The sequence below is a fragment of the Battus philenor genome, unplaced genomic scaffold (assembly GCF_028537555.1).
Source record: "Battus philenor isolate CCGP_79_NKW_IND1 unplaced genomic scaffold, ilBatPhil1.0.hap1 SCAF_23, whole genome shotgun sequence".
NCBI lineage: Eukaryota > Metazoa > Arthropoda > Insecta > Lepidoptera > Papilionidae > Battus > Battus philenor.
The window spans coordinates 8,242,723-8,262,042 of NW_027181686.1; the positions used below are offsets into that span (position 1 = coordinate 8,242,723).

Sequence of the window (19,320 nt, forward strand, 5' to 3'; positions counted from 1 at the left end):
AGACTCATTTAAATTAAATTATTTCGGAAAAACTTTAAACCAATGATATTACGATTATTTTAAGCACGTAATTAAATGAAAAAATGTGTATTATAATTCATTGTGTTATAAAATAGTTACAATATAATTAATAATATAAAATTAGGCTAAAATAATATTGTTTTAAAATCAATTAAATTCCTAAGATAATAAATCAAAGAGGTGCATTATTTCAAAATGTTAAAATCCATTACTATTACTTTAGAAAATTTAAATGATGTTTAAATCCCTTGGGTTCTAAGATGTATTGGATTATAGTTAACAGCATCTATTTACCTATTAAATAATTAAAAACCGAACTTTTTAAAAGTCAGTGCGACACTATAAGAAAATTTTTCGTTTGACATTTGTCATTGCCAGTTAACTTCGGCTTGTTATTATAATTAAACGAATTTTCTGTTTTCATAGATTTAAATGTAGGTGTAATGAGAAAAAAGAATTACATTTAACAAACACATCATTTAAATTAACATTACTACTCACCCTGGAAGTATAAAGTAAGAGATTAGGTTATAGTTTTAATGTTTATATCTAAAATCAAAGCTGTATTTATCCTAACATTTTCCGGTAAAAGTCAACGACCAATAGAATAAATACATCGCGACCTATTTATGTGCTGTTTTTAAAATTGCATTCTATTTTCATGATGCTTTGGATATTTACCGTGTTTTTTGCTCATCTTTTTTAACCAATGTTTTTTTAACATACATATGACAAGTTTTATTACATAGAATTCAAACTTTTTTGTAAGTACCATTTAGATTCTTGCAAAGTTTTTTAAGGGATTTGGACATAGAAACATTTCTTTTAAAAAGAATAACATTTTATTTAAAAATGCAGTAATACCTATGCCAAACAGGTAATTTTATTAACAAATATTTCATTTAATTTTCAAAAGAAAATCATAATGCAGAATATAGCGAAAATGATAACTGAACAGCTGCGTAATCCTAATGAACTGGACATTAGCCTTAGAATGGAATTTGGGCCATTCGAAACTGTACATAAATGGAAGCGCATGTCAGAATGCTATGAATTTGTTGGTGCCAGGTAATTATGTTTTATGTGCATATGTTTTAACTCAATTAAATTGGTTTGTAATTTATTGTCATTTGTGCATAAAGAATATCTGCTTATTTTATCTTAAATACATACAGAAACAAGAAGTACCTAAAAACTTTTTTTAAATAATTTTGTAATATGTTAATTTTATATAAAACATTTTAATAAAAATGCTCTGTATTTTCACTACATATTGTTATTTACTATAGTGAATATGTTAGCATGTTGGACACCTTTTTCATTTATCTTTTCTTATGGTACATTTTCACTCTTAATCAATACAATAAATGACACCTTTGTTTTCAGACGAAGCAAGCACACTGCTGTTGCATATAAAGATGCAATTTATGTCTTTGGTGGTGACAATGGGAAATCTATGCTCAATGATTTGATCAGATTTGATATCAGGGAAAAGTCTTGGACCAAAACAGGGTGCATGGGTACACCTCCTGCACCAAGATATCATCATTCTGCCGTTGTAAGTAAATCAATGCACTTATCATTTATTATCAGATTCAATATATATTTTCCTAAACTTATAGTATGCTATGAAATAATGTAGATGCTATGAAATAATGGAGATTTTGTTAATAGAGAAATGAAAAAAAGTTAATATTTTCCGAGTAATTTGTACCCAAGCAGGTTCAGTTAACCATCTTACTCATGCAGGTAGATTTAGTAATAGATAAGTATACTTTTCACTTATTGGATTTTTCTCTGTACAAAAGTGCTTTCTATAATAAGCAAACATTTCAATTTCAGGTAAATATGTCTCTGAAATTGATCTCTATTTTTGCACATTAATGTCATTTATTGACTATTGATCTATTTAATAAACTCTTCTAAACTTTACATGAAACTAATAAGCTGTGTTTTTATTTTTCAAGGTATTCATTATTTTGTTCCTCAACTAAATTCTATTAGATCTTATTGTAGTAACCATCTAAGTGTAATGGTTTACAAAAATAGAATTGTCACATGGTTATAGAATGTAAATTAATATTATTTCTGTTACAGGTGCATAGGTCCTCCATGTTTGTGTTTGGTGGCTACACGGGCGATATTCTTGCAAACTCTAATCTTACTAATAAAAATGACCTCTTTGAATACAAGTTTCAAAGTGCTCAATGGGTCCAATGGAAATTTACTGGACAGTGAGTATATTTTAAACCTTCGACATATTATTAATATAACAATTTTCTCGTATTTTTTTAATATTTATAGTTTTAAAGTGATTTTATATTACATTTGAGTTGTTTATTATTAAGACTTACTTGTGACTTACAATCTTTGAATTATTAATGTACAAACTATAATTAATTGATAATGTTACAATAATATATAAACATATAGATTATAGATAATAGATTAATTAATTGCAATCACTGGATAAAACATAATTGGCATCCAAAAAAAAAACTGGAGACTTCCAAAAATAAAAGTTTAATCACTTTCTGTCTAAGACCTATTAACCTAAATGTAAATACATTTTGGCTGCCATTCAAAACCCAAACTGTATTCTCTAAAAACTATTATAACAAACAAGTATGCTCTAAACAGATTGTAAATTAGTAATAAAAGTGGTTAATTCCATGTGTGAAGTGTTTTATGGTGATATCCATTTTAGAGAGCCAGTGCCAAGATCAGCACATGGTGCAGCTGTTTACGACGATAAGCTCTGGATATTCGCTGGTTATGACGGTAATGCGCGCTTGAATGACATGTGGACGGTTAATTTAGTTGTGAGTAACATAAATATGATTTTTATTTTTATTTACTTTTATAGTTATATAAGCTTTATAATTGGAATAATGGTGTTTTTGAAGAATAAGTATTCTTTTGCTGGTACTACGAGAACACCTAATGACATCAAAGCTTTTGGCCACTAGTGTAAAACTCTATGCCTACGCATGCGATTTTTTGCCTACACTAGCTAAAGTAGGCAAAAAAAGCTTATTATACTTTATATTATAATATACTAGAAACTCTTTATCATGTAACTGAATTTAATCATTATCATATAAAATTTGAATTAATATTGAGATGGATTACTTTTTTTAGCTAATTTAAATATTATCACTGATTATTTCACATGACATATTTTTCTACAACCTATCTTAAAAACTTACTAGAATTCATGTAAAATAATGTTTGAAAATTTTATGTCACTTTTAATACTACAACCCATTTAAAAATGTAATTATGTGAAGGAATAGTAAAATTTTTACATTTTAATTATGCATACAAAAGATTTTTTTTTCAGCAATTTACCTGATTATTTATGACTCTCATCAATAAATATTAGTAATGGGTCAAATTTATTGACTTTTAAATCCTTCATGATTTTATTTTACATTTGTATATTTCAAAAGAATCTTAATTTGTTTAATTATATTTATTTCGTGTCTAGGGTGATAATCGGCAATGGGAGAGAGTTGAACAAAAAGGAGAGTGTCCGCCAACTTGTTGCAACTTCCCAGTGGCAGTAGCAAGGGGGAAAATGTTTGTGTTCAGTGGCCAGAGTGGTGCAAAGATTACCAATGCCTTGTTCCAGTTTGACTTTGAGTCTCACACGTGAGATAACTTTTTATTTAATTAACTTTATTTATTTGCTTTTAATTTCAGTGAACTCTATTATTATATATTTCCCTTTCCTTAGTTCCCATCTTATTCTTATTTGTGTGCTATTTAGTGAGAGCAATTATGATCATATGGGTCATCTCAGACTTTACAACCTTTCTCTCTCTTTCACTGAGACACTAAGTAATCATGGAAAAAGAGGTGATTCCGTGGTGGCCCTAATTTGATCCATCACAGAACTTTTAGTGCTGTAATCAAATTGCCTTTTGAAGTTACTGATTGTTTATTGTTTTGTAAATAACCTGCCTATCAAAGCTGAGCTATGAAGGGTTGTGTTTTCTTTACTCTGCGGGTTGGTCAACCAAACGGCCCTGGGCTCATATAGCGAAGGGGCTATAGAGGGTTAAGAAATACAAAATCCCACACACTTTATTAGTTCCAGATAAGACTAAAGAAATATCATTAACCTTTGTCTTTTTCTATATCTTACCTGATGATACATATAATGACATAACATTACCCATTGCACACTTCAAAGTAATAGTAATAATTTTTATTTCCATAACATTAGAGATACTCTACTCTCGGTACTGACCGAGTTGTAATTCAAATAACACTTTGTACTGCTATGCAGTGTTAGATAGTACTGAAAGAAGACAATTGATGTTTTTTGTAATTTTCAGTGTGAAAGTAGAATTTGTGAGTTCTGTTGTGATGATATTTTATGATATACTAGCACAACATTGCTAGGCTTTAGAATTAGTCAATGCATTGGTACTAAGGTACTGCATATAATGAGGTTTACATGGTGGTATGTTATAATTGTGAAAGCTTTAAATGGATGAATGTGTAGCTCATTTGTATGTAAAGCTAATTATTTATTTTACGTTAATCAACACCGACACACACAAAAACACTGCAGCATACAGATGTATTAATCGTAAAGAATAATAATAAACATGTATTATTCATTGCTGCAAAAAGACAATTATATATTAGGGGGACTGGAAAGTAATGTCGTTTCTGTCGACATATTTTACAAAAAATAAAACAAATTAATTACTGCTCTGGAATTAAAAAATTGTATACTAGATCCCAAAATGTTTTTTTAACGAAGGTGTATATATTATTGATTAGAAATAAAAACTTGTTAAAAATGTAGTTGTGTAAAATTTAACTTAAGAAATCGACATTACTTTCCGGTCTCTCTAATACAAAGTCAACGGTAGCTTATACCGTCTTTCAACATGGCACTAACTTTGGTAAATGACCACAGATGGAGCAGAGTTTGCACAGAACACTTGCTCCGATGTGCCGGGCCTGCGCCGGCGCGACGGTACGGGCACACGATGCTGGCGCACGCAAGACATCTCTACGTGTTCGGTGGTGCGGCGGATAGCACGCTGCCCTCCGACCTGCACTGCTTCGACCTGGACACGCAGATGTGGCATGTACCCGTAACGTCATTCAGACAAACAACGAAACAAATATACTTTCGAATAGGCATTTCTAAGCATTATCAAAAAGTTCATAACATTGATATAATATAAATTTATAAATGTATTTTTATATACATTACTGCCAGCTTCAGAGTATTGATTCCATGGAGAAGAATCTGGCTAAACAATACAGTAACTCTTTTAACACCAGTTTTATAATTTTTTCCTGTTATTAATTGTCTATCTGATAAATTATAGCTTCCCGTAATGATTACCTCCTAACTATCTTGCCTTAATATAAGCTTTGAATTTTTCGTTGAAAAACTTAAAATTAGTTCTATTTATTCCCCTAACCCCCCCCCCCTTGATACAACCGTCTAAACTTAGAGGCCAAGGGGGCCAAGGAAGTGAATACACTCATGTTGAAGCCCTTCGCAACCCCTTGGAATAAAGAGGGCCTTAAACTTGATCAAAAAAGTTCCTCACAAGTACAAGCCTATCTCAGTCAGTGGCCTCTGGCCTTTGGCTCTACCGCAAACCTTCATTAAATTAATCCATTAAGGATGATTATACTCCAAAGATAAACCCTGGCCATATATGCTGTATAAACCCACTTAGTCGTGCAAGGTAGCGATAGGAAAGTAACATCTCAACCAGCGTTCGGATGAATAACTGGTGGTTTGTCCACCTTATCTGAAGCCACAGAAAAAACGTTAGGTTTGTAGTCTCAGTTGATGTGATTACAATTGAATTATCTTTAATTTTATTTTGAGGCTCTTTGTTCTTATGACATACACAAATGATCCAGTGGAAAAAGAATTACGATCGTCAGATGGACATAGTCCTCCGTAGATATCCAACAAGACCGTTTAGAAGCAGCCTGCATCCAGCTACTTTCGCGGTTTTTGTTAATTAGATATTAATATCCTAAAGTAATCATTTCTTAACTTACTTTAGTTACTTGTTATTTAATGTTTAAGGTCCGTGGTGCAACCTTCTGTAGACTCGCAGATTCCTTCCGGACGTCTGTTCCACGCGGGCGCGCTTGTAGGAGATGCAATGTACATATTCGGTGGAACTGTCGACAATAATGTTCGCAGTGGTGACTTGTATCGGTTTCAGGTATGGTACATACTTTTTAACATTCAACTAATGATTTTTAATGTTAGTTTCTTTATTAATACATATAGATGTATTCCATTAAGAATTTACCTCGAATTATTTTTTCTCGGTAATTTTATTTGTTAAAATCATGTTCATATAATGATTATAAATTTAGCTAACAGCTTAAACGGGTTTTTCCCATATAACCGGTCGGAAGAGGCCCACATCCAGCATCATTCGTTAACCTTATCGCCTCCATGGCCTTTTGTTCTGTGAACTGTGTGGCCTGCCACCTGTCACTTTGGCAAAAGACGCGGAAGACTTTGTGTGAAAGCCGATTCCAACAGTTCTTGTTGGAAATCAGTAGAGGAGACCTTTGTTCAGTTGAAAATGGAATGATGTTGGTGTTCAAAGAATTTTCTTATGTTAGATCAATTACAGTGATCTTTTGTGTTAATTATGAGAAGAATTTAAGACAACATAATCAACAAATACATGTTTATGGTATTTTCTACCGCGCTTTGAACTGAGGAGAGCTTATAACAAACTTAAGTGTTTATTTTTTGTACCTTTGTATCGGCAATACATATGATTTTATTTAGGTTTTTTGACAAATAACACGGGAAGTCTAATTCATGCAATGAACGTCTTACGGTTGAAATGATGATGATTATATTCTCAATCTCTTGATCCTACCGTCATATCAATAGGACTGTGTAATAACAATAGCATTGATTTTTATATTAAATTTCCAGCTGTCAAACTACCCTCGCTGCACGCTGCACGAAGATCTTGGACGCGTGCTCCGATCGGAGCAGTTCTGCGACGTGACGCTGCTGGTGGGCAGCGAGCCGACCGCTGTGCTAGCACACCAGGCCATGCTCGCCGCGCGTTCCGCTTGCCTGCGCGCCAAGATCAAGTGGGTCTATGTAAGGCATATGCCTCCACCGAAGTTCGTTACGATGACTGGTCTAACGATGCTCGAATACCGCGTTACTTAATTTTCTTCGACCTTGACTATTTCATAAATTTACTTAATGGGGGGCCTACCCATGCTTACCCACTCCGCCCGGTACCCCCCTCTCCCTTACTGTGTTGCCGGCCATACCTAAGGCTTGATACAACCGCTTCAATGTAGTTTCGGTACCTTTTGACTTTTTTTTCCTGAAATTTAGACTTGCTATAATTTTGGCTATAATTTAATTACGAAAAATTATAGCCAAAATTGAGCATATTGTTGAAGTATATCAATTAGAAAGATTCAGAATTTATTACACTATTAAAGGTACTACTGCTTCATAAATGATTAATAATCTTGAAACTATAGACTATTATTATTGTGTTTGACTTCAATAATAATTATTTTCGTCATTTTTTTTGTCCCCACATTAAAGCTATTTCGATGATAAATAAAATTTTAATAAAAATGCAACCATGTAGAAGATAATACTCATTACGTCTCGCTTTCTGTTATTATTAGAGAAGCACGTGAAGAATTAGCGGAGAGAATAGCGGCGGGCGAAGTGAAGCCAACAGAAGCGTATAATTACAAAGCGCAGCCGGAACTGGTCATCAAGCTACCCGAAGCGACCCCCGAAGCCTTTCGTATGGTCCTCACCTACATATATACGGATAGAATTGATCCCACTGAAAAAGGTATGAAAATAGTCTTTTACGGTTAAATAAATAATACACAAGCTTAGTTACAGTTAATAGGTCTAAGCTCTGGCTGGCAATTTACTTAACACATTGTTGATCGGACAGAAGTTAACTCGTGATGTTTTTTTTTACATCACCGTTGTTATCTCTGCTGGCGACCATGCAGTGCAATTGTTCGTTAGTATAATACAAGCTGTTTCCCCCACTTGTAGGAGCCTGATCATCAAAATATACAATATGCTAATATAAATATACAACAATGTGTTTAAATATAGTCATGTTGCGAATCCCATCAAGTTGTAGATCCTCGTAACGTTTTTTCCTTAAATAACAAATTATGAATACACATATATGGATTCATAATTAACACAATATTTAAGTAATGAAATGGCAGGGGGCAGGTTGTATAGCATGCAGAATAGATGATTGCTTGGGCCTTGAGGTTTTGGAGGGGATACCTTGGATCAGCAAGGGCAACATAAGACATCCACCTACTTGCTAGATAGACGACCATCGAAAAAATACGCTGGATGGTCAGTTACCAACGAGATGTTTTGGGGTAGGTTCATCCAGCAGGATAATTCCTATGGCTGAAATTATTTTAACTTACCTAACAAATAAACAAAATTATTGTGTTCAACCCTGTGTGAATCACTTGGGAATATTTTTATCGTCTAGTCATATTCAGAAATGGTGATTCCACTAAATTGCATACAAGATATTTGCTTTTCTGCTTCTATAAGGCAGGCTACGTCCATCAGTGGATGTCCTAAGACTAAAATGATGATGATCAGTAATTTTTACCACTGCTTGACTTTCACCCCTTATGTTATATGTTTTACCTATAACTCTTCACCTTGTATATATAGATAAATGTTATAATTTTCTATGGATAATTCGATTTTAGATGAAAACCCGGCATCTCCTGCGACTATACAGTTGGTGATGGAGGTACTTCGGCTGGCGTTGCGCCTGAACATACCGCGACTCCGGGGCCTTTGTGCCAGGTTCCTCCGGGCCAATCTCTGCGCTAGCAATGTCCTGAAAGCCTTACACGCCGCACATCATTCCAATTTAAACTGCATCAAGGAATATTGCTTACGGTCAGTAACGTCACTTTGTAAACCATCCAAAGTTGATAGAGGTGATGTAGGTGGGTCTCCCACTAGCTGGACCGACTACATAGTTAAGATGCGGGCAGTGCAAGTCCGATCATCGTGGCGGTCTTTGAGGGTTCTCAATAAACGCCCACTGCAAGGCATAGTCCTCCTTAAAGCCAGCCCCCTTTACAGCCAATGCTGAAAAAAAAAAGAAGAAAGAATGCAGCATTTCAACTCATGCATACTTAGCATTTTCTAGACTCCCGTGAATGAAACCACTTCGTTCAGACAGTCTCCTTCCTTTATCTACACCGAATCATATCAACCCCATCTAATCAAATCAAACCCGTTCTCAGAGACTCCTTTTAACTACTAAAACTTTTTTTAAAAGAATTCTCAACCGAAACTCAACAGTTCGCGCTCTAAAATTTATTATTAAATATGCAACAATTGAGGTGTTACTCACAAATACATCAAAAAAATGTATGGACCAAATAAACAATAAGTAATGCAATGCATACATTTGAAACAATTATATTTATTAACGATATACAAAAAAAATACAATGTATCATTTGAAAAGTGAGCATTATATTTATGTAGGTACATAATTATAATGCATAAAGGCGCATAAGAATCATCGGTTGCTAAATTTGGATCATTTCAATAACTGCATATTAATTTTAGAATGGAGTTAGCACATAAAATATAGAACTACTTCATTGTCACGGATGTTAATTTATTTTTCCATAACAAAGAGCAGTGTTTTCACTAAATTGATCAAACAAGTACTAAATATGAAAGTAATACAAACACTAAAAATGTCAGGCCATCTTCTACATGTATTTTTCTTGAAATAACTCATGAAATGAATCTTTTAATAATAAACACACTTTGCTAGCCCCATTTATTACATGAAAAAAAAACTTAATTGTGTATATAAAAATTGTATCGACTTTTTAACATTATTTGTCAGAAACGATTAATATACATGTATATTATAGTTTTGTAGTTAAGGACTACAACTTCACGCCGATCGTGATGTCGAAAGAATTCGAAGAGATGGAACAGAATCTTATGGTGGAGATCATCCGTCGGCGCCAGCAGCCACCACCCAAACAACCAGCTACTGCCAGCGAGTACGACGAGGAGATACAAGGTAATTCCATACTAGTATAATAGTTATAAAATATTGTAATGACTATAGTGCTACCAAAACTGCTGTACCTCGTTTTCAACCGCAGCGAGACAGGGAGAGTCAACCGCTCCATGATATCAGTCAGGGGGTTAGACTCGATTATAGTAGCTTAAGCCAAGTTCACAAGGTGAAGGACATATACCCTTGTTACAAGTCCTTAGTTCACGCTATGTCATATTAAAACCTGTGAAAAGTGTGTGTGTTGTAAATGTCAAAGGTGAAACAGTTTTTAACCCTTAAAAGCATAATTATAAAGTAAAAACTTATTTCTTACGTACGCCTTAACATGGGTTAAAACCATAGACAAAATAGACTCCTTTAGAACAATTCAGAATTTAGAAGTGAATTGTAGTTTATTTCAAATATAAGAGAAGAGAAGAATTAATTTGAAAGAGATATTTTTAGAAGATAGGACGGAATGTAGATCTTTGGCAACACCATGTATTTAAGTGTTAACATTGAGGACAGGTTCTAGTTTGTAATATTGTGTGATGATCCGGCTTGTGTCTTCAGTGTATTGTATAGCGTTATACGAGGGTGGATTGAAAAGTACTCAGCCTAACACAGATCCATTCAATTCTAAAAATCAAATCTACCCACATTTTTTAGGTCAGTTCAGACTAGTTCATTGTGTGAAGTTCGAAACGTGTGCGATAATAAGTTGTGATTTTATAAATTAATGAACAAAGTAATCGGACATAATTTCCGCGAATGGAGCAAATCGAGCAGCGTGCCGTCATTAAGTACCTCCATAAGAAGGGGCTATCATCAAAAGCCATCCATGATGACATGGTCAGTACATTAGGCGATTGTGCTCTGTCATATTCATCCGTCAAAAAATGGATAGCAGAATTTAAGCGTGGTAGAGAGAGTGTGAAAGATGAACCCCGCTCTGGAAGGCCTTCGACGTCAACTACTGACGAAAATATTAAAAAAGTACTTGATTTAATAATGGGAGACCGCAGATTAAAAATTAGAGAGATAGCCGAGATTATAGGCATCTCTTATGAACGAACTCAAAACATCATTGTCAACGAGTTGGGTTTCCACAAGGTGTCTGCGAGGTGGGTTCCGCGACTGCTTTCGCGATTGATTATTTCACGCGACTGTTTGGAGTTATTTGAAACCGATGCAGATGATTTTTTGAATCGTTTTGTTACTATGGACGAAACATGAGTTCATTACTGTACACCGGAAACAAAACAACAATCAAAACAGTAGAGAAGACCTGGTTCACCACCCCCTAAAAAGGCTAAGTCGATTTTGTCGGCAAATAAGGTGATGGCTTCAGTATTCTGGGACTCGAAATGTGTGATTATGATTGATTATCTTGAAAGGGGTCAGACTATAAACTCTGATTACTACTGCACCTTACTACGTCGTTTACGAGAGGAAATAAAAGAAAAAGTTGATTGAAATGTGTGGAGCTTGGTCTCTTGACTCATTTACATGGTTAATATTTTAGTCTATCATTTAAAATTGTTAGATTTCATTAAAAATGAGTATTTTCGAATTTCTGATCGGTTTTTCTCAGATAAGCATTCCAAGCCGCTGGTAGCTTACTACTTGTAATATTAAAATAATTGACATTCCAAAGGTGCGTGTAAATGCCTATTTTGATTTTAAATTATTTTGCAGGCACGACGCTGGAGCAAGACATGTGCGTATTCTTGGGTGGGGGGGCGGAGTTGAGCGACGTGGTATTACGCGTGGGCGGCGTGGCCCGCCCCGCTCACCGCTCCGTGCTGGCCGCGCGCGCTGCTTACTTCGAAGCCATGTTTCGCTCCTTTTCCCCGCGCGATAACGTTGTAAATGTAAGTATTGCTATGTCATCATCATGTCATCCGGTAGACGCCACTGCAAGGCATAGGTTTCCCCCACGACGACCAGTCTTAGGTTGACTACATCCCGCAACTTCCCGCGACCTTCTACGGCGTCGGTCCACTTATGTGAGGCCTACCCACGCCACGTGCTTATTATCAATTAATTCAAATAATTCAGAGAATGCAATTATTTGACTTCTTAGATGATTCATTTTTATGTCTTACTTGTGACTCTTTAAATACGCCTTTTTGGCTCCTTAGTGTTTATTAACTTCTAATAGAATCAGGCGTTACCTCGCGGAAGTCCATCTTAACTAAAAAACGATCTAATATATAGCTACTTCCGATATGCAGCAGTAGTCGTGCAATGACAAACACCAAGTGAGCTCACTCGGTGTTTGGCACTAGTAGGTCTAACATCTCTTGAGGACGCCCCTTGAAGTGGTGAAACATGTGTAGTAGGTAGTTGTGTTTCGCATTGTTTACTGCACGCGCATTTATCAGCGGGCTAGCGAGCGGTGCACTTCATTGCACGACTACTGCTACATGGCGGATAATATTAGTTCCTTTCTTAGTTTATTAACTTGTTAGATATGGCTTTTGACTCATTAAATATGACTCTGACACTTTAAATATGAATGTTGACTGCTTAAACGAAAGCTGTTTAGCTCCTTTGATGTGATTCTTAACCTATTAGTCTATTAATTATATACGCTTTAAATGGGTGACGGGGAACGACTACCCGTTTGTTTTGTTTTGTTCCATGTATAATCGAAAGGTTTGTATATCATATATACAGAGATTATTTTCAATCATGTACTAATTACAATTTTGGCCTAAACACAATGTTAGCGACTATCTCAATTAGACTATTCAAATTTGCGTTCGCATTTGAATTTCAGCCCTCAAGAATAATTTTTACTCTAAAAAGTATCATGGCCTTAGTTCCTATTACTTAGTTACTATGAGTAATAGGAAGAGTTCTTATATGACCGCTGCCTATGTTTGTTTGCTTTTAAAAATGTAGAACTGAGTACAAAATATTATTATAATTTTAAATAGAAGAGAAGATTAGAATGAATTTGAAGAATTAGTTTATATAAATATAACGTTTGAGGTACATAGGTTTTTCTCACACTTTAAAAATAGTTTTTGAACTTCATAATTTCGTCTTTTAGATTCGTTAGATACGGCCACCCTTTGGCTTTCGTTATAATATTAGGGGGACTGGACAGTAATGTCGTTTCTGTGTATATTTTTTGTTTGTACATATTTTACAGAAAAACCGATGAAGAAATGTAGTGGTGTGAATTTAACTTAAATAAAAAGCGACATTACTTTTTGGTCCCCCTAATATAATAAACTGCACCTGCTTGTGTACATGTTAATACTCCAAAAATGCTTTCCTTTTATTAAATTATATATAAGTAAGTTTTTTAAGTGCACGCTATGGGCCGATCACAAAGCGCGTAAAACAGATGGCTGCTGGAGCCTTAAGGTTCTGGAGTGGAGACTAAGGACCAGCCAGCGCTGAGTAGAGGGTCCACCCACAAGGTGGACGGCATACCTAATTAAGGTCTTCAGAAGGTACTGCATGCAGGCTTCTTTTAACCAACACTAATGGAAATCTACGGGGGACGCCAATGTCTAGCAGTGAACGGCGTACGGTTAAAATAATGATGATGATTTTCTTCAAGCCGCTTTGAACAATTTCTAACATCCAATCAGTGGTTACAACGAGTTAACGTTTGGAACTGCTTTGTGTTACTGACAATTGTACAACTACATCCTAATATGTTATTCTTTTTTGTCATAGATTCAAATATGCGACACAGTGCCGTCGGAAGAGGCATTCGATTCTTTGCTACGGTATATCTATTATGGTGAGACCAACATGCCGACGGAGGATTCCTTGTATTTATTCCAAGCACCCATTTATTACGGTAAGGTTAATGTACTATATTAAATTATTAACTTTAAATTTTTTTGAACGGAGGCTTATGTTCCCTGATAACTTTACTACTGTGTGCTAAGGTATAGATTTAAAATTTAGTGAAAGATATGGTGTATTACAATTTACACCCTTATCGTAAAGGCACATTGTGTCCCTTAGATCGTTAAGAGATCTCAAGTAATTACCATCATCATTTTGGAGGACATCCACAGCTCTGCCGAATATTGGGCACATCTATAAATTCCCAATAAGACTAGTAAGAAGAGGCCTACATTGGGCATTGTCCTACAACCTTTACCCTTTATAAGTTAGAGGCGATATTTTCACCACCATGATTTTTATTATTTTATCACTGAAATTTCGTCCACCAGCCGTATTTTTTCATTCAGACAACTTTTAGGATTGTCAATAGACAGTTTGACACAACAGAAAGTTTGAACATTTGTACATATGTTTTTAATTTTATTATATACCCCTAACCATTATCAATTTTATTTTTCCACTGTCCACTCCTTATGACCGTTAAAGGTTTAACTATGTTATTTATCGACCTTGTCTAGACTTCCTACGCTATGCTTGCCGGTTTTTGGTCTCCTCCACAGAACCTTCGGCCCCAGCGGGCATCTGTTTTTTGTCCTATCTGGCCTTCCTACTATCACTTCAACTTGCTGATTCCCTTGTCTGTCGATTACTTTGATTCATTTGCGAGTCTCATAATTTCTGATCTTGTAAAGAAATCTCGAGCATAGTCCACTGTTGAGTGAATTTAAACACTTTGATTATATTCATGCTACAGAAATTAATAAAGCAAAATCTTTTGAATATCTGTTTCTGTGGTGACAGGTTTCACAAATAATCGACTGCAAGTGTTTTGCAACCACAATTTACAAAGCAATGTGTCACCGGAGAACGTATTGGCGATCCTTCAGGCGGCCGACAGAATGCACGCTACTGACATCAAAGAATATGCACTCAAGATGATTGCGCACCATTTTGGATTGGTATGGACTCTGTCTTCACTAGTTTACAGGTTTTTCACATTCAAAAGGCAAACTTCAATTAGTCACTGTGAACTTGAATTTTTAATAAGGAACGATTTGATTGATTAACCTCCTCAGTCCCGAGTATATTTTTGTTCGTATTTTTTGTAAAAAGTGGTAACCATGGACAATATATATATTTCTAGGTTTGTTAAGACCCAAGGAAAATAAAAATTATGCGGAAAATGCTCTTCCAATATGTCGCCATACGGCGACATCAGGTCTCAATGCTTTAAAAAGTTGAAAAAACTCCATATATTTTCCGAAATCTTTTATTCAAAAAGTAATTACTGTAAGCAACTGAAATAAAAAACAATGTTATTGGTTGGGACAAAGAATCGTTACTTTCATTCGTGGTAGTTTTTATAGCAGTTTCTCCCCGAAATCTCCCATAAAAATGGAACAACCTGGAGGTAATCGGGCGGACAGGCGCATTATTACTTTACCACCAATATCTAAAGATTGGAATCTATCATCTTCAATTACGCTGTCCCCTTTACCTTCGTAAAGAAAAAAATCAAGTGGCAATCCTTTAGGACAGGCTAAGACAAAATTTTTCAACCCCACTGGATTGAGTTTTCCTTTTATCATCTGCCTTGCCTGATGTTTCCCATAAAAAGGTATCATCTGCTCGTCAATGCAAACATCTGCCGACGGGGAATTCAGAAGACACCCATTGCGAACACAAGAAATCAAGGGCTGGACCTTCCAGAACTTGGTGCTACTTTTTATTTCCTCCGGAATTTCGGAATCATTTAGAAGTTTCAATGAGGCCCTCAGTTTGAAGTACCGATCTCTAGTTATTCTGTCTGCAATTGCTGGAATTCTGGACTTCTGATCCCAATACATCCTGATCCTAGGAAATCGAAGGTATGACATCATGATAGTTACACCAAAGAATGTTCTGATTTCTTTATCAGATGTGTTCAAATTAGTGCCCGTCTTACTAAGGTACGTTTGGTTACTATGAAATGCAATTTGTTCGTAAATGTCGCTCGTTAAATACTTTGCCACATAGTCGTGAGGAGGCAAATTGATTGCCACAGTGTTCGGTAATTCGAATCGTGGGGCTGGTGGCAATGGATCGAAATTATCTGATGACTTCCAAAATACACGTCTTTCGGAAGTACTTGCTGTGGAAGGGACATGACTCGATGTCGACTGATGAGAGCGAACCATTGTAGAAAGGCTGTTATCCTCTTCCTCATTTTCTTCTTCATCTTCCTCGTCATCTTCTTCAGTAATTTCGGGAACATAGGCCGGATCATCCGCGATATCCTCATCACCAAAATCATAGTCTAAATCAGAGTCCTCCCCAGTGATTACGTCGTATAGGGCATCCTCCAGTTCCTTATCTGGAAAAAGTATATTATCTAAGATCCAAATAAATAAAAATTTCGTGGAAATATAACCAAAATATCTAAATTAGGGGGAAAAAAGGAGGTACGAAATTATATGGCAAAAATGTACTTTTTTACAGGTTAAAACCCAGAGTCTCCAAAAGGCGACATACACGTTTCTATGTGTGCGTGTAACAGGAATGAACAAGTTCGTTTGTTTTTTTTCGCGCAATAGTTAGTCTAACTATTGAGAAATATGATAACTACTTTGATTTCAATATGAAACATAAAATAATGTACACAGTTTGCACTTACCTTGGCCGGAATCGCCAATTATGAATTTTTTTCGCGCACTCATTTTCAATCACTTGCATAAAATTAGCGGTGCAATTTTATGACAAAACTTATAAATGAGCGGTAGCGGCATATATCGGAGAGCAAGAAACTACTACAACGTACTGCCGCTGCTTCAAAATACAAGGCTTTTACCTACCTTTCCTCGATGGCGTTGTATGTCGCCTTATGGCGACGTTTGGACTGAGGAGGTTAAGTGGCGTTAGAGTGGGCCTGGGAAAAATTCGAATATTTTTTTTTAATATTAGGTGGATTACATCTCTTATGGAAGTCGAGTTGATTCTATCACCTGTTCGGATTGTTAATTGCCTCAGACCTGAGATGAACAGACGAAAGGAACTCGGCCACACTAGATATTTTCCCAAAAAGTATTACAAAATTACATATTTAATAAACACATAGCTAGCGCTAGAGGCAAACACATCATTCCCAAGGTGTGCTGTCTTCTATAAAGTCATTAACAGTGTAATAACAGTTATTACAATACTTCCTAATCAATTTTTTTTATATTAATATAATAAAAATTAACAAGTTTTTAGGATATTATCTGTGGTTCTATTGTAAAGTTTATATATTGTGTCCATAATAATAATAAATAAAGATTTATTAACTCCATGACGTTTAGTTGTACACATGTATAAAAATAGTGACAAATATTTTATTTCTTTATCATAGGGTTTTAATTTTTTTATCATAGGTATCTATGACAAAAAAATTTAAATTAAAAAATTACTTACTACGACTTAAATTATAAGTAGCTTGAAAAGCTCTTTTCTTCACGACAAAAACCGTGTTTAGCATTATAACAGTACACAGTAGTTTTTCACAGCTTCGCTTATGTAACCAATCAATAAATCACTTGGTTACGATTTTATGTAGTTAGTTTATTTTCAAATAACTTATAACTTTGTAAGATATAACATTGCAGGTGGCACGGCAAGACGCAATCAAGAATCTAGCTCAGCCTCTCCTGGTTGACATTGTGCTTGCCTTGGCTGAAGAATCTCAATATGACACACCGCTGCCTTTGCAGCCCAGGTCGCTCGCTTCGTCTTCCTCGGCCGACACAATAACAGACGACCCGGAGTACACTCGCCATAGAGTTTGCAAATAATGGCTAAGCTAGGCAGAAAGCAAGGCAGAAAAGGGTAGGATATAAATTTAGAGGCGAACGACACTTGAATATATCACTTCTAACTCACAAGTGTATTGAACTTGTAAAACTACACTATATTCGTAAAAGGTCGAGACATGTTTCATTTTTTCTGTGTAATATTCTATATTACTCGTAACTCGAATGAAGTCAGCCAATCCATAAATTGGATCAATAGTGTAAAGAGGGTCTCTAAAAATATTAACTCATTAAATTGTATTTATTTAAGAAATACCCTGTGAAAGCTAATTTAATAGTGGTACTGACACATGATGAAAAGAAAGAAACTGTAATGTAAACACTTGTAGATAGATGAATTAAAGTTTCATTAAGTATCTGTGTACATGAAGCATTTATAAATATTAGTTTATGGCTTAAAGCCACATTCTCCACAAATGGACTTCAATGATTGTTACAAATTATTAATATATAATATTGTCTTCAATTTAAGTTTAAATAAATATTGTATTAGCTTTTAAATTACTAGAATATTTCGTTACAAATTTCAAGACAATGTAACCTGTATAAGGCGACAGCTATCCTTTACTACTCTACCCATATGGTGGTAACTATTACAAAAACATTGTATATATTTTTATTAGATGATACTGTAACACCAAAAATGTTTGGTTACAAGTTAACCCTACTTAGTAAGAAGTTGTGACTTCTCAAATATAAACATTCTTTAAAACATATTATTACAAGTCAGATTGTATAGGGAGAGTTTTTATAAATATATTGAATTATATTACATCAGTTTCAAAAATGCACTATGCTGTGGAGTCCACATGTAGCCCATCAACACAACTTGATTTTGTACATGTTTGTGCTCTTTACAAATAATTTTTTATAGTTTGTTCATTACATTGATCAATTAATAGAAATCTAGCCTCTTATTGATATAACTGTTATTATATCAAAAATTGTAATAAATTTTGTTAAATTATTATTTATTGCAATATAATTAAATATAAACTAAAGGATGAGTGAGACTATTCCTTATAAACTGTTAATTTATCAATTACATTGCCAAAAAATAACTAGGCAGATATGTGCCCTATTATCTGATGTATGCTAGCAGATGCATGTATATATAAGAATATTTATGGGCACATGTTTATATTGTAATGGTATGTTGAATTGTTACAGTACCAAGAGATAAAAAATTGTTAAAGTCAAAATTTTTAAAGCCTGTTAAGTTATTGAATTCATGTTAATAAATTACTTGTGACATTTGTTTCAACTAGGTTACATTATATTATACTGAGAGGTCATCAGACTTGTCATTCAATATTCGAAATTAAAGTATTAAGCAGTTTTTCTCATCTGGACTTTTTGCACAAATCATCACTCCATTGGATCCTTTCTATATATGTAAAATAGGGTGATCAATCCTCAAATACTACATAACTAACAAAATAATTGTGAATAATTGATGGCTTATTATTTTAACAAAATCAAATTTTAATTTATTGC

At 34.7% G+C, this 19,320-nt stretch overlaps 1 protein-coding gene across 2 annotated transcripts; it reads left to right on the plus strand.

The window, feature by feature from the left end:
• The first annotated feature begins 404 nt into the window (after positions 1-404).
• Positions 405-19,314, plus strand: Lztr1 (Leucine zipper like transcription regulator 1). 2 transcript variants are annotated; one of them, XM_068767196.1, is made up of 16 exons: positions 405-536; positions 938-1,089; positions 1,408-1,579; positions 2,119-2,255; positions 2,729-2,843; positions 3,512-3,675; positions 4,958-5,128; positions 6,101-6,242; positions 6,980-7,143; positions 7,705-7,880; positions 8,791-8,986; positions 9,987-10,141; positions 11,819-11,994; positions 13,820-13,946; positions 14,801-14,958; positions 17,620-19,314. In XM_068767196.1, exons 2-16 carry the CDS (start codon positions 947-949, stop codon positions 17,803-17,805), a joined length of 2,382 nt encoding a protein of 793 aa, XP_068623297.1. In that variant the 5' UTR covers positions 405-536; positions 938-946; the 3' UTR covers positions 17,806-19,314. The 2 variants fall into 2 exon arrangements, with proteins under 2 accessions (XP_068623297.1, XP_068623298.1); XM_068767197.1 differs by having other exon boundaries at positions 437-455.
• The last annotated feature ends 6 nt before the right edge of the window (positions 19,315-19,320 follow it).

Bases quoted from the DNA above. Each gene is read 5' to 3' on its own strand.
- Lztr1 (XM_068767196.1), top strand. From the start codon at position 947: ATGCAGAATATAGCGAAAATGATAACTGAACAGCTGCGTAATCCTAAT. The intron at 2,844-3,511 runs GTGAGTAACATA...TTTCGTGTCTAG, and splicing joins TGTGGACGGTTAATTTAGTT to GGTGATAATCGGCAATGGGA. The intron at 11,995-13,819 runs GTAAGTATTGCT...TTTTTGTCATAG, and splicing joins CGCGCGATAACGTTGTAAAT to ATTCAAATATGCGACACAGT.